General features: G+C 45.8%; 1 protein-coding gene across 3 annotated transcripts in view; it reads left to right on the forward strand.

The window, feature by feature from the left end:
* Positions 1-1658: 1658 nt before the first annotated feature.
* The window catches only part of KCNJ3 (potassium inwardly rectifying channel subfamily J member 3), a 644250-nt gene continuing 630185 nt past the window's right edge, over positions 1659-15723 (forward strand). For 2 of the 3 annotated variants that reach the window (XR_008972951.1, XM_057415721.1), the window contains exons 1-2: positions 1659-2438; positions 7571-7787. Coding sequence is in view for 2 of the 3 variants with exons in the window: in XM_057415721.1 (XP_057271704.1) it covers positions 1761-2438; positions 7571-7787 (895 nt within the window). In the remaining variant the exon portion in view is untranslated. Of the gene's footprint in view, positions 2439-7570; positions 7788-9377; positions 9678-15723 lie in introns of those variants that run through there. The other variant, XM_057415722.1, reaches the window with a different exon arrangement.

The raw sequence follows: 15723 nt of genomic DNA on the forward strand, positions 1-15723 counted from the left end.
GCAGCGTGAGTTCTTGTTCGGTATTTTGTCATGATAATTTTACAACCCCCTTGAAACCAAACATTTAAATTACATTATTCCCCTTCTATTTATTTTTTCTTTTAATCATTTAAAAATCCCAAGTGGCCAAACATTCACTGTACCCCAGACACAATTTCCAGGTTAGGGTTTTGGGTTTTGTTTTCTTTCTCTCAGTTTGAAAATGTTTACTTGTCTGAATTTTTGGACTGAGTTTTTAGTCGCCTGCCCAGCCCAGGCAGGGGCTGTGCTTTGTGGCTCTGCTGCATGAAAAGGATCCTGCTGTTGTTCTCCCCTTCTCTCACCTTCCCTCCCTGCTCTCCAGAACCTCTCACACCTGTCTTTTTTGAAGACTGGATATGAGCACTGGACATAATATCACATTGGCACACACGTAATGGCCAGGCACAGACATAATGACACATTCATGGTCCCACCCGTGCTTTGTTTCTGTCTGCAAACATCCATTATGTGAGACTTTCCCACATCAATGTAATTTTCATGTACTTGTGCCACATCTTTCTCAGACCCAGGCTTGGGAGAGCTGAGTTCGGCATGCCTTCATCCTACCCAGCTGTGTCCCCTGCTCCTCAAACCAAAATGTAGGTCAGGCTAACTTTAAACCATGTATTTTCCATAGACCTGAGCTGATGAACATTGTGGTTGTCTCCACTGATGCCTCACAAATAGTTACTATTGGCTCTTCAGTTATTTTGCTCCTGCTCATCACCTGCGGCCCCACCTGAGATGTGGGAACACATCCACTATTTGCAGAGTGATTAAAAATGGCTGTTAGTGACAGAGAAATACCCAAATCCAACTATTTTTTAAAGCCCCTATTCTTGTTACTTTGACCTTGTGACCCAGAAATGGGATAAAAAACATGCGTGGGAAATGTGCACGGGTGTCACGCAATGGCTGCATCACCCAGCCCTTCCACAGACACATGGAGAACAATTGCCAGCCTTCTTGCTATCATTTTTGGTAGTTCTGTTGGCGGAATTTTTTGCTCTAGCACACACACATTTTGAACCCCCGCCACTGTCTCTGCTGATGATGGGTCTTCTTCGACCTTTTTGTTTCTCTTCACCATTTCCTTCTGCCAATGGAGCGAGGTGAAACCAAAGCAGGTGGAAAAGGTTACCCTAGCCCACCGCATGCTGCTGGCCTCATCCGGCTTCTGCGACGGCCAAAAGTAAAAATGAAACGGAACACAAAGGAGCGGGTGCCGCACCCCCCCTCCCATCCCAAGGCCTCTCCTCTCCCGGCAGAGAGGGAGCACCGCGGCGGGGAGGAGGAGGAACGGGGGGAGACCCGTGTGCGAGCGGCGGGGAGGATGATAAGGGGGAAGAAGGCGACGGCCGCTCCGAGGATGCAGCGGGAAGCAGAGCAGCTGGGGCGCTGGACGGTACTCGGGCTGTGCTGCGCGGGGGGCGGAGCGGGAGGCGGAGCGCGGGGCGTTGAGCGGGGGGCGGAGCGCGGGGCGGGTGTCGCCCTGCCGGGGCCGCGCCGTCGCTGCCGCCGGCTCCGCGTGGGTGGCGGCCGCGCAGAGCGGTGGCCCCGCGCCCGCACAGCGGCGGCGCGGACCGGGTTGTTCCATTCCGTTCTATTTCATTCCGTTCCGTTCTATTTCATTCCGTTCCGTTCTGTGTCGGGCTGGGCTGTGCCGGGGCCGGGCGGGGCGGGAGCAGCGGCGCTGCGCTGCGCGGGGCGGTGCAGCGCGGAGCAGCGCGGAGCGGAGCATGTCGGCGCTGCGGCGGAAGCTGGGGGATGAGTACCAGGTGGTGAGCACCTCGGCCAGCGGCGGGGGACTGCCCCCGCCCCGGGCGGCCCCGCGGGGGAAGCGGCAGCGCTTCGTGGACAAGAACGGGCGGTGCAACGTGCAGCACGGGAACCTGGGCGGCGAGACCAGCCGGTACCTCTCGGACCTCTTCACCACGCTGGTGGACCTCAAGTGGCGCTGGAACCTCTTCATCTTCATCCTCACCTACACCGTGGCCTGGCTCTTCATGGCCTCCATGTGGTGGGTGATTGCCTACATGCGGGGCGACCTCAACAAGGCTCACGATGACAGCTATACGCCCTGCGTGGCCAACGTCTACAACTTCCCCTCTGCCTTCCTCTTCTTTATAGAGACTGAGGCCACCATCGGCTATGGGTACCGCTACATCACGGACAAATGCCCTGAGGGCATCATTCTTTTTCTTTTCCAGTCCATCCTGGGCTCCATTGTGGATGCCTTCCTCATTGGCTGCATGTTCATCAAGATGTCTCAGCCAAAGAAGAGGGCTGAGACCCTGATGTTCAGTGAGCACGCCGCCATCTCCATGCGGGATGGCAAGCTCACGCTCATGTTCAGGGTGGGCAACCTTCGGAACAGCCACATGGTCTCCGCACAGATCCGCTGCAAGCTGCTCAAAGTAAGTGCTGTCCTTCCATGCTCACCCCACTGGCACTGCTGGTCCCCCGGGGATGTCCCCACCTCTGCACTGCCCTGGAGCCACCAGCTTTGCCGCCCCTCACTCCTGCCTTCGCATCCTGTGGTGCTCCTCGGGCACCAGATTCACTCTCAAGTGATTTACCAGCAGCTGTCTAGGATAATGGTTATAGTCAGACCTGGATTTATATGCATATTTTTATATTTCCATAAAGTGCTAAATTTCTCTGCCAGATAAGTACTTTGCAGCTCCAGTTCCTTGGTGTGCATTTTCAAAGAAAGCTGTTTGCCTTTCTGGCTTATTTCTGTGCTTTCAGGCAGTGCTGAGTCCAAGTCAGGCAGAACTTCATTGATATGGGCCATAACTTCATGGAAAGCAGGATGTCAGGGTTAGACACTTACAAATCCTGCTAATGGCCCTGTATGTCTAGGGAAAATTAAGTATTTGTTTGAGGCTTGGTACAACAGCTGCATATCCATAGGGCATATGAAATAAGGGTGGTGTGTGTGGAAGAGGATGGCTCGGGGGTGATGTTTGGTGCATGCAGAGCACCCCAGTTTGTTTCTGTGGCTGGTGGGGTTTGTGGGTGTCCTGCCCTGGGATTGGGTGCACTGCAGGGGCAGGCAGGGTCCCCTGCCAGGAAAGGACCCCACTTGGAGTGCTGCTCTGACTTTGTCCTTGCTCCTCTGGCTGCACGATGCATAGGAATCTTCATTCCCCCCCTCTGTTGTGCCTGGATTTGGGCAGTTTTGCTTGGGGGCTTGCCATGTCTTGGTCCAAAGACATGTTTCTGATGGGAGTCTTGCAGGCGGGATCATTGTTGCGTTCTCAATGAACTCGCACAGCACCCTAAACATGAGGGAGCCCCTGGCCTGAAGGAGGGGCAGTGCTTGCACTCAGCAAGCTGGGGTGGGAAGAGGTATGTAAAGAATCCCCATCATTTCACTTGTCCCCTTCCTGCCAAGCCTGGATGATTGTGGTATCTGGGAACTGACTGGTGAGAATGTACTCACTGCCACTGACCTGGAGGTGCCCGTTCCTGTTCTTTCCTTTTTGAATAATTAGCTGGGATCTCAGTTACGGTTTTCCCTGGCGTGAGCTATCCTTGGTTGTTTCCTTGTGTCAGAAGTTCAGCTGGGTAAATTGAATGATGTGCAATTAGGCTGGTAAGTAATCATTCTGTCTTTAGAGGGTACCATGGTGACCCCTCTGACTGACCTGTTTGAGGAGGCCATCCTGACTAGAGAAAGGTCAGGACGTCATGTTTAACATAGCTCTTTAATAGCTTTAAGTTGGTGCTTAAAACTTAGTGTGGCTCCAAAAAAAAATCCTGAACTTTAAATATGTGAAAGAGCAGTTTCATAGCCATCTTTCTTCTGGTTTTGAGCAGGCAGGGCTGAGGTTGGAAAGGTGGAGGATAATAAAGGTCTAAAATATGTCTTTTCTGTGGATGCAGTTATGGTTGGCTCTGCTCAGCCTCTACCAAATGTCTCTGCATGGTGCATCCTTCTGCTGCTGTGGGGGAGCAGTGCTTGGCTGGGCCTCCTGGCCATAGAAAAACAAGAAGGGAAAAAAGAGAATTGCAGCAGGGAGAGTCGACCCTCTCCCAGAGGGTGCTGCCACACACGGGCAGTTCTTCTGTCTGGCAGGGGTGTGTTGCTGCTTCAGTGTTCCTGCTTTGATTTGCACATAATCTTCATTGCAGGTTTGTTCCAGAACTGGAAGGGCAGAGTTAACTGCAGGGCTGCTCACAGCAGGTTATTCTGCTTGTAAAACCTGTGTAAAATTGGAAATCCCCATATACTCTGTTTAATAGTTTTTTTCCCCTGGTTAGATCATGCTGGAGAAAAACAAAATATTAAGCCTTAAAAGTGGCAAGTTAGTGCAAAGACTTGCGCAGTTTAATATTCACTTTCTTTAATGAATCTCCAGGATTGTAAAGAACTTGAATGACACTTAGAAGCTCTGTACTCTCCTCCTTACATTACTTTGAGTCAAAAGAGTCACCCAAGGTAATTTCTTTTGTGTTAGCTTGAATAGCAAAATGGTCAATAGTACGTGCCCTGCCTTGGGTAGTGTACTGCCTGTAACTTGGGGGGAAGTTATAAAGACATACTTGGTTTGTCTGTAACATTTTAACTCTCGATCTTTATCTCAGTTCCCTCAGAACAGAAGCAGTCTTACTTTTGTAAATGACTTCACATCTAGGTAATGTAACACTTGATTTTACTGCGGCTGTAAAATCTTAGGGTTCCTATAGCAGCCCACCCATTTTTAACCTTTCTTCCCCATCATTTTCTTCTTCCCATCTGTAGCTCGTGCCTGTTTCTCTGGACTTTGCTGTGTCCATCAAGAACCACATTGTCTTTAAGTCTCCTTTTTCATGACTGTTTCATCTGTTAAGATGTCCATTATATATGGGAGGTTTTTTGCAATAATAATATTTCACTCTGCTTCTTCATCCTCTCCTGTGTGTTGGTAGGGGATTTTTGGCTGTTTGGTTCACACTAAGATTTTGGGGCAGGTACTGTTTGGTGTCCCTTGGAAAGCATCCACAGAGGAGGTTGGACCAGATGATCCTTGAGGTCCCTTCTAACCTGGTATTCCATGATTCTGTGAGATGTGATGTGAAAAGGCAAGACACTTTGGACAGTAGCAGTGGTAGATGAAAAACTAACCAGAAGAACCAGAAGGCAGAACAAGCAGCAATTTTACAACTATATATTTAAAGGACTTTCCCAAACCACTAGCATTCTTACTAAAGCTGGGTGCATGCAATTGTGCTTTGTTGGGTCTGACACAGGGCCAGCAGTTTCCTCTGTCTCAAAGCCAGGCCAGGTGCATTTGTGTCCCCATTATGACCATGTCACCCAGATATGGGCCAGCCCTCGCCTTCTGTGGGGCTAGAATGGTATTTTAGGGGTGCGGGATGGCTGGTAGAAGTAGTTCTCTCCCTACAGCTGCTCCTTGCTCTGCTTAATGGGTGTAATTTGGTGCTTTGCATGTGTTTTTTCTTTTTTATTGGAAAATAGACTTCTCTCTAATAAAAGAACAAACAAAACCCCGCAGGCAGGATATTTATGCAGATGTGCTCTAGATGTTTCTTGGCTCTGATGTCTTTATCTAAAACTGTATGGCGTATGCTAGAATGGGGTGGAAGAGACAGGTGTGATAAATCTGAATTTTCACACAGAAAAATTAAGGCGTGTTTCTTAGCCAAAGCTTCAGGGCAGTGAAGCACACAATTGTTTGTTTGGGATTAGGTCTCCTTCAAATCCAGCCACCATTTAGGGAATATGTTAAAAATAGAAACCAAGTCCTAAGCGAGGCACATAATCCGGTTTTGCTCTGTCTGCTGCCTTTTGCTTTTAGGATCCTTTTTTGCTTTTAGGCTCCTTACAGCTTCTGACCATCAGCCGTGGCTGCCCTCCTCGCTGGGGGCTGCCCTGTTGACATGTGGCATCCCCCCTTCTGCAGCAGCCAGTGCAGGGCTGTTTTGTGGGAGTCAAGGGGCTGGGTTTCTCTAGGAGATGTTGGTGTCACTTGTAGAAGAGCTGTTAATCTGGAGGTGATGGCTGTGCTGGTCCCTGTCCAGTGAGGCATCTTGCCCCACTCCTGCCCCCTTTCGTACTTAATGCATCTGAATAACAAGGAGAATGAGAACAGCAGAAGTTAAGGGAATGATTATGCTTCTTCCTGCAAGCATAATCATGCTCCTGTTAAAGAAAAAAACAGCCTATTTCAAGTGAGTCTTATTGCTCAATATTGGAAGTTTGACATCAGCTGAAAATGTAAGGAGTGATGGATATGCCTCTTAAGTGTCAGAGTCATAAAATCACAGAATGGTTTGGGTTGAAAGGGACCTTAAAGACCATGCAATTCCAACCACCTACCACAGACAGGGACGCCTTCCACTAGTCCAGGTTGCTCAAAGTCCTGTCCAGCCTGGCCTTGAGCACTTCTAGCAATGGGCCACCCACAACCAAGTAGTGATTTAACACTGGGTTTTGGCTGTGTTTGATGAACAGCAGTTTGCTAAACTTTTGTTGTTGTTTTTGTTGTTGTTTTTTTTTAATCTGAATAGCAAATAATGGAAAATTCTGTAATAAAAGTAATGACTGGGAAGGGCTATAATGTTCTGTTCCTGCCTATTCACATCACAGGGAGAAGCAATAAAAGCCAGAGTTGGGAGCATTTGGGCAGGGCTGTGCTGGTTACAGTGCTCCTTATGGACTGGGGATGTGAAGCTTGCAGCAAGGCGCAAGAGCCAGAGAGCTGAATGAGCTCCAGCCATGATTTTATGGACTTGTTACATAGCTGTCAAATTGTGGTTTACAGCTGCTCTTACCAGGCAGCGATAACTAACACAGTAACAGCATCCCCTTCTCTGGGCTTCTGTTGTCAAAAGGACAGCAATCCAAGAAGTTCCCTGGAGGACTGTGCCCAGCTGCTGTGGGGCTGACAGTGGTTGTTCTTAGTGCTGGGGAGCTCTGTCTTATGGAAAAGCTGCTAATGAACCTAATTGCTGCCACTTTCTGCAAGGAGAAATGGGAGTGACCTTGGAGGTGGCTGTGAGCCCTCTCCTGTGATCACTGTGTTGCAGTGTGGATTTGTTGAGGTTTTGGGTATCTCAAGGGGAGATACCTTGTCTGAGATCTTGGGCAGGGGACCCTTTATGGGTACACCACTCTGGGCACCCATTGTACAAGGGTTGGTGTGCAAAGCTGGGTGAAGGGTAGGCTGGATGTTCATCTCCCCTTGGTGGGTGATGCTGCAGGTCCATGCCAGAGCCATCACTCAAATCAGTGGCCTGTGATTTTCACAGAATCATAGAATGGCTTGGGTTGGAAGGGACCTTAAAGATCTAGGGCTTCTATGCTGGTGAGCTGCAATTGCAGTAAGATATGTATTAGAAGTAATTCATCCCTGCTCAGCATGTCCAGTACTAGGTTTCCACCCATTTCGTGGCCTAATGGCTGGACCGGGTTTTGCCTCATGTGACAGGTGGTACAGAGCTCTGTCAGGGATGCAGGATGCTGTTGGGGTGCCTGGGTGATGGCTGCTCCAGTGGTGATATCTCTCTCTCTGTGTCTCTCCCCTCGCTGCCCATCCAGTCCCGCCAGACCCCAGAGGGCGAGTTCCTCCCACTTGATCAGCTGGAGCTCGACGTGGGCTTCAGCACAGGGGCCGACCAGCTTTTCCTTGTGTCCCCGCTTACCATCTGCCATGTGATTGATGCCAAGAGCCCCTTCTACGACCTCTCCCAGCGCAGCATGCAAACGGAGCAGTTTGAGATTGTCGTCATCCTGGAGGGCATCGTGGAAACGACGGGTGAGTAGGGAAAGCAAATGCTCTGTGAAGCAGATGTCACCTTGCAGGTCTTCCCATCCACGTTTGAGAAGTTGTATACTTCAGGGTGCCCTTTAACTCAGTGACAGTCAAATTTTGCAAATGCTTTGAGATGGCCTCACTTGTTTTTTCCTACAAAGTGAAAATGTTCGAGGGATTTTTGGCAATGTGTCTGTTACCAAGGTGATGCACTTTGGCGCTCCCGGCAAGGTGGAAAAACTTCTGCTGTGGTTCAGTGGTGTGGGGATGCTGCAGTGGGGTCGGTGTGCTATGCACCCTGTGGCATTGCCTGGCAGCCTGTGATGCTGCAGCACTGGCATGGGCTGCCAGCCATTCAGAATATTCAGAGGGGAATATTCAGAATATCTTAGATTTTCAGTCCATATGCTGGTTTCCCAGCATTTCCTTGCTGTGCTGCTTTTCTAGTGCAGGAGGCTACTTCTGAGAACCTCTGGCTGCAGCATTTTCGTAACTCAGCCTGGTATCAAGAGGGACTGAGGGCAGCAGAGGTGGTTTGCCTGCGCTCTTCCAGAAACACTGCTGATATTTCAAGAAACGCTCCCTGATAATTCAAAAAAAACTCTCTGTTTTCTCGCTCATATAAAGATTTTTGGGCTGACATGCAGACAAGAGGACTCCAGGTGTTTGTGTTTTCTCTTTCCTAGCAGAAGTGTTTTAAAACACAAACAATTGAAGAAAAGGTACTTTGTAAATAACTCTTTAGAATTTCAAAACAAAGTGGTGTGTGTGTATACTTTTGAATATGTTTTTGCAAATATTTCTGGCTTAGAAATTACATGCATACCAACAACAACGACAAAAAAAGGTATTTTCTGGATCTGTAAAGCCTAACTCATATAAACTTGCACATTTTGGGACCAAGTTTTATAAGATGAGATGAATACTGGGTAAAGTAGAGCAAAATGTGCTCTGTCTTGATAAAACATGGGGGGATGAAAGGGTTTTTAAGTTAAAAAAGTCTTTAAATATGTGAGTAAATGAGGGAGGAGGAGAGTTTGGAGCTAAAGGGCAGCTGGACTGGAGGAGAATCAGTATCAGTGATAGCAAGAACATGTGAATATGAAGATGGAGGTGGTGAGGAGACAAAAAGTCTTCCTTCTTGGCACTGCCTTTGGCACAAGCACAGGGGTCTGTATAAGCTGCAGCAATTCTTACTGTTGGTTTCTAGCAGGCAGCTTTCCCTGGCTCAGGGAGGGAAGACAGCACCACACACAAGGGAAGGTGCAGTCCTCCCTACAGCATGTCCTTTTTTTAAAGAGGGGAAGGCTGGATGTTTAGTAAGTTAAAACTTGCAGAAAGTCAGGACCCATCTCTCTATGTTGGTGCTCTCAGCAGATTCTTTAGGAATCTGCCCTGTCAGTCAGCTGAAAGCTAAAATGTATCTGGCAAGACAGCAGTCTAGCTCTGGGAACATGCAGTAACATACTTATACAAACGTGGGCAACTTGTGTTTAGGAGTGTACGCAGTAGATCAAGAAAAACGGGGTATGTTTCGCATGGGTTATGTACCTGAATACCTCTGCTAATGCAAAAAATGGATTTGATTCAGAGGTAGTTTTCTGAGAAGCTGAGCATGGTGCTGTGACGTTTGGCTGCTGGAGCTGGACTGAAGATCAGGAGACACCAGCCTCAGCATTGATCATATGTGCTGTGCAAGACAATTTTCTCCTCTTTGTGGAAATAATATGTTGCAAAAATCTTCCATCTAAGCTATCTTAACTTAGAGTTTGCATCTAACAACCCACCACTACTGCAAGATAGAAGCAATAATTTGAAGGGTATTATTAGAAAGATAAAACTGTTTCCAGCTTGCTCTGTTGGGTGTTTTGTAGATAAAGCCAGTAAGAGACTCAGTCTGCTTTCTTCCTTCTTGGTGTAGGATAGCCCTTGCTGTTGTGTTTATGTGATGCCAGCCAGGGGTGCAGTACATGTCTGAAATGTCTGCTGGCACGGAAAGAACAGAAATAACTTGAGAAACCAGGGTGCTGGTTTTGGTTAGGTGTAAAAACAATGTTTGGTGTTTTTTTTCGTCTCAGGAAGTCAGTGAGTAAATTATACATTTGAAAAGGTTTTTCCAATGAATTTCAATTGTGTTTGTCTGGAGAAAGAGCAGTGGTGGTACTGGGGGTGAGTCTGATGAATCTGCATGTAGGTCAGGAGAATCCTGGGGATGATGAATATATAGTCTGTAGGAAGTAGGTTAGAGGAAGATTAATTAGACTGTGCTTGATTTGCACATTAAGCTGAAGTTACAGGTGCAAGTGTTTGATCTGAACCAAATGGGAGAGGGTTTCTAGGATTTTTTTTGTGTCTGGTCCACTTGAACCCAGAAGAACCAGCCAGAAGTCAGAGCCAAGGCTGAGTGGAGAGGAAGGTTGAGTTATGTACAAGATCATTTATGCTGCTGGTATCAGCCTAGCTGGTACTTCAGGTACCCTGCCTGCCTTCCAGGTTCTCTCTTGGTGTGGGATAAGCTTCCTTACATTTTGTGTTCTGAAATACAATTACAATGTTCTGTTAATCCTACTGGGAGCAGCATTTATTTTAAGTGAAACCTATGCAGATGGGACAGCAGCCTCCAGGGAGCAATTCTTTTGTACAACCCCATTTTTATAATGGGTTTCTCTCACATCCCAGAAGTAAAAGAGACCTTTAATGCAGTGTGTGTAACTTTCTAACTTTCAGTCTATAAAGCTGCCTTTGTAGTGGTTATCTCTTACCCTCCTATCAATGAAAAAAATCATCATCATTTTGTATCATTAAGTTGAATTGAAATGGAATTGGATTTTGAAACTCAGAAGACTGTATTTCAGTACTAGAACATGATGAAAATGGATGAATTTGTACAGTGATGGAGTGATGGAGTTTTGGCATTTGGTTTCTTTCCAAAGATGAGGTGCAAAAGCCAAAGTGAGGTCTGGTAGCGATATGTGCTCTTTCCTGTGCTGATGTCGTGACGGCTCTATCCTTATACTGCCGCAGACCAAGGCATCCTTCTTTGTTAGGGCTGGGAAACCCTGCTTGTGATCTATATTTTGAGTTTAAAATTGCACACCAGCTCTAATGTTTCCCCATGAAAGCAGTTGATTTCACTCAGACGTCTTCAGTCCCAAGTGGGGAGCTGTGTATTGAGCGCAGCAGCAGTTTTAGGATGAACATTCTCCCAGTGCCAGATGTGCTGTTTGGCTCCTGTGCCACGTCTCCTGACTTGACAACCAGTTCAGGGGATCTCATAAAATAACATGGCTTCTGCACATAGTCATTAAGCATCCTTAGAGACAGACAGTTTTCTAAAGTTGCTGTCTTATTTTATCTTTCTGTAAGATTGCCATGAAGAGCATCAATACCATAGAAATAAAATGGTTTCTTACCCACCCCAGAAACATGGCACAGAGGAATTGCTGTGTTTGCTCCCCACTACCATATTCCTACAGCAGGTACCGCAGGGAGCTGCTGCTGCCTGGGCTGCCTGTGTCTTCGCGGATGGGAATTTGTAGCATATTTAGTGGAAAAGGCTTTGATATTCATCCAAGTTCTTTAACTTTTAGAGATTTAAGAGAGAGCTAGGTGCTTTCAGCCTGCGCTCCTTGTTTGTTTCTTCAAGTAAATTATTTCCTGTGTCTGAATTGTGCTCAGATCTGCAATATCCTTTGTAAAGAACCAAGCTACTCATAGAACCATAGAATCATAGAATAGTTAGGGTTGGAAAGGACCTTAAGATCATCTAGTTCCAACCACCCTGCCATGGGCAGGGACACCTCACACTAAACCATGTCACTCAAGGCTCTGTCCAACCTGGCCTTGACCACCACCAGGGATGGAGCATTCACAACTTCCCTGGGCAACCCATTCCAGTGCCTCACCACCCTTACAGTAAAGAACTTCCTCCTTATATCCAATCTAAACTTCACCTGTTTAAGTTTGAACCCGTTACCCCTTGTCCTGCCCCTACAGTCCCTAACGAAGAGTCCACATATCTCCTCTGTCCTACAGAGATCTTCTGCTCCCATCATCAAAATCGGATGGCAAGCGACTAACAATAAGTAACAAAAAATACTTATTTCATGGTATACTGTTAACACTTCTTCTCTCTGTACTGACATGACAGAGGCAGCCGTTTGTTAGTCTGGAACTGAAGGAGGTAGAAATACCTATGAAAAATAAAAGCAGACTTCTGGTTCAACAGAAAAATAAGAGAGAATTAAAGTTACTGGAAGGATCAGTGGGGTGGATTCAGGGATCTTGACATGTTTTGAAATGTCTTAACCTTAAACTACTCTATAAATCATGATTTCAAGGTAGATGTATCAGTACTGGTGCATTCTGCAATGACATGGGATTGTAGAGTGCCATGGGACGTAGCGTTTGGGAGGCATGTCATGGTGGTTAGATTAAGTCAGGACAGTACAAATTGAGGCTAAGCCCTTTTGAAGGATCCTGTTTAATTTGCCATTTTCCATGTTATTCTTGTTCCAGTCTTCTGCTGTCACTGTGTGGTGCAGGCTGGGGTGCAAGTGCCTTACAAATTAGAAAAAGAATTAGAAGGTATTGAGTATTTCTCACTTTAATATAGCCATTGGATTTATAGTAAATAGAAATTTATGAATCCTAATAGCATTTGGTTTGAGTCAGCCTTGTCTTTTGATAGAAACTCAGAGCCTCTTGTTTTTCTCTGCAAGTGCTTATGAAGACTTTTTTTTCCTTTAACTTTGTTTTTCTCTTTAATCGGTTGACTTTTGATATGCAATGTTACCAAGGGGTTTAGAGAATTAGTAAATATATACAATAAATTTTGTTTTGACTGTCTGCAGAGACAGTAAAGATTTTTTTCTGAGAAGTCTTAACGAGTTGTTTAAGCAGGATCTTCTTGCTTCTAAATCCCACTTGACTGATTAAAATCACCATTTCTGATGCCTTCTCTCATTAAATCATATAAAAATGATTTCTCATAGATGCCTCCCAGCTTGATTAAGATAATTTACTGCCTCATCACCGAAACGTTAATTTCTGGAAATAGAAGACTTTTCCTTATGTTTCCCTTACCCTCCTCAATTACATACAGCTTTTAGGTTGTTGGGATAATAACACGTGGAAAGTGGGAAGCGGACCTAGCACATCCCTAGAGGAAAGGAAGCCAGGGTCTGCTGATCCCTTCTGGTCCTTCCTGGGGGTAGCAGCAGGGCTGAGCTCAGCAGAGCTTGTCTCCTGTTCCCTCGCCTTCCCTCACCTTCCCTCACAAACAGATTTTGTTTTAGGGGCCACAGATACTTGAGGTAAGCATTCATGGATGGCTCCTGGCTCTTTTAATTTGTATGGCCCACAGTCTAAACCTCCTGCATGGGGAGTGCTCTGAGGTTACGCCCAGCACCAGACCCCAGAGCTTTCCCTGGGAATGCCCAAGGATGCTCAGGTCTGGCTCTGGGGTTTGCACTGTTTCCATTTTTTGGAGTGTCAGTCAGCAAGGGGAGAGTTTCACAGCTGAGATGTTCAAATGGCTTTTCAGAATCTGAAGATGGTTATGATTCATAAGGGTAATTGGTAACCATTTAGGATTATTTTTGATATATATTCAACCCCTCCATTATTATGATAACATATAATTTTGAAGAACACTCAAAGCATTTATTTTCAAAAACTATTGTCCTGATTTCACATTATTGTGATGGAGGATTTTAAGCTCGGTTGTCAGCAAACCTTCACGATGGTGTTCATGGGGAGAACAGGTTTTGACTGTTATGTTGGATTCCCCTTCTGGGGCTTTACCTCTGCATGCATTTAGGAGCATGTAGCTTTTTACAATTGCTGTAGTATCCTGTGACTTACTGATAAGCTGCTGAAATGGCTGAAAAAACCTGAACAGTTAATAAGAACCTGAAATATACAGAAACCTGGCAGGAATGGTATATGCATCCATTTTCGAAACTCATTAAATGATATTTTGGAAAACTTTTAACATCATTTTCTGATTAAAGAAATCAAACAGCCTGCCAGGCTTTCTAATTAAATAAATAGTGATGAAATCAAAGGCATATTCCACTGTTCTTTTAAAAATGTGAATAGCTTGAATTATGTAACTGTGGGTCTCTACGGAAAGATTTCCCTCAGAAACAGATGCAGGGGAATGATTTCAGAACTGAAACAACTTGAGTGAATAAAGAACTGTAATACAAATCTGAAGACTGCTGTGATATAGATAATTTCTATAGCCATTTAAAGATGTTTCTCCTATGTGTTATTCTCGTGGTCGCTTAGCTTTAAAGAAAACTCAGTACAAATTTAGCAACTTTAAAGGTGGAACGTATAGTTGTTCTATTTTTATCTTACCATCTGTATTTTGGGAGGGGTGTGGGGTGTGTGCAAATGTTGGCAAAGTGTTGTGGGCAGGGGACAAAAGGGAGGGAAAATACTCTGGAGTTAGTGGAGGAGCTAACCAGAATCAAAATATTGCATCAATCAATGGTTGGTACAGTTCATGAATTATACCTAGGTTCATCTTCTTCCTCTCCTTCACTGTCTTACTAGCTTTTGTGACCTTGTCAGGTGTTCAGACAATCTCATTGTATTGACAGGGCAGAAATTTGGATAGAGAGGTAGAGTGAGGAATGCAAAGGTCCAGCACAGACTCTTGCAGCATTGTGTGTACTGGTGTTGCTTGACCTTGGATGGGCCCTTGCTCACTCTGGATTTGCTGTCTGCATGAGAATGGCCGAAAGCCACCTCTAGCTTGGGTTTGATGGAGCATGGACCTGCACATGTGGTGTAGACCTCTTCATTATGTTCTCTGGCAAAGAATGAGAGAGTCCTGGCCTTCTGCATTGGTGGGAGGGGGCCAGAGTCTTGGGAAACCCAAGCCAGCTTTCACAAGGAATAACTCAGTGACTGAATTTGCTTAGAAACCGTCACTCTGAACCACTTCTCTGCAAAATATCACCGATTTGAAACATCGCTGAGTTTGGAAGGGACCTCCGGAGGTCATCTGGTCCAACTCCACTAGTTAAGCCGGGCCACCTAGACCTGGTTACTGAAGACTATGTCTAGACAGCTTTTGAATATGAGTTGAGACATCAGTAAGGTGTGTTAGATGGGAAGTGACAGCAAAAAAATAATTCAGGAGTTCTGCGTCATGAAAGTGGCTTTTTTTCTTTCTCTTTTTTTTTCTAAGTGTAACCTAAAAATGATACAAAACTGATTTAAAAATCTTGTGGTTTTAGCAGTTCAGCAAATCTTTTTCCAGTGCTGCCATTATAGAAAATATCTGTTAGTGGAAAAAAACAGTATTTGGTGGTCAAGGGGGCAAACATGCTTGTCGCTAAGTGATCATGTGCTGAAATTTGGACCTTCATGGCTCAGATACCTGCTGCCCCTCCTGCAGCTGCTACTCAGGTGCAGCACAGCCAAAGGGCCCAGCTGGACCAAAAAAGGGAAAAAAAAAAACCACCCCATTTTTAAATGCTAATGAAAATATAGCAAATGTGTAGTGGTTTATGTGCTGGTTCTAAGGAGGCACAACTGGGAGTGAACAGTTTTGGTAACTACAACCCTTATATAACTTGCAGCCATTGAAATTTGGGTAACACATCCTTCCTCCTGCATAAGACAGCAGTTTCCCACAGTACTGAGCTTCAATGCAGAAAGCTTTTGTGGATCTTTCTCCTTTCCCCCCCTTAGATCTCTTTGGAGATATATGAGAGAAAAATGATAGCAGTTTTAAGCTGGAGCTCGGCAGGAGCTTTCCCTTCACCGTATATATAATCTGAATAACTGGTGATTCATCAGAAGTCATGTCTTTGCAAAAAATACTTGTTCGCGCTTAATCAAACAGAATACATTCTCCTTGAGCACTTCTTGTGCTGATCTTGTGCCGTGTGTGCTGGCACAGACGGGCCTTGTAGCATCA

Source organism: Pezoporus wallicus, unplaced genomic scaffold, assembly GCF_028554395.1.
Source record: "Pezoporus wallicus isolate ANWC-B61680 ecotype Strahan unplaced genomic scaffold, APGP_CSIRO_Pwel_v1 contig_736, whole genome shotgun sequence".
In the NCBI taxonomy this organism is placed as follows: Eukaryota; Metazoa; Chordata; class Aves; order Psittaciformes; family Psittacidae; genus Pezoporus; species Pezoporus wallicus.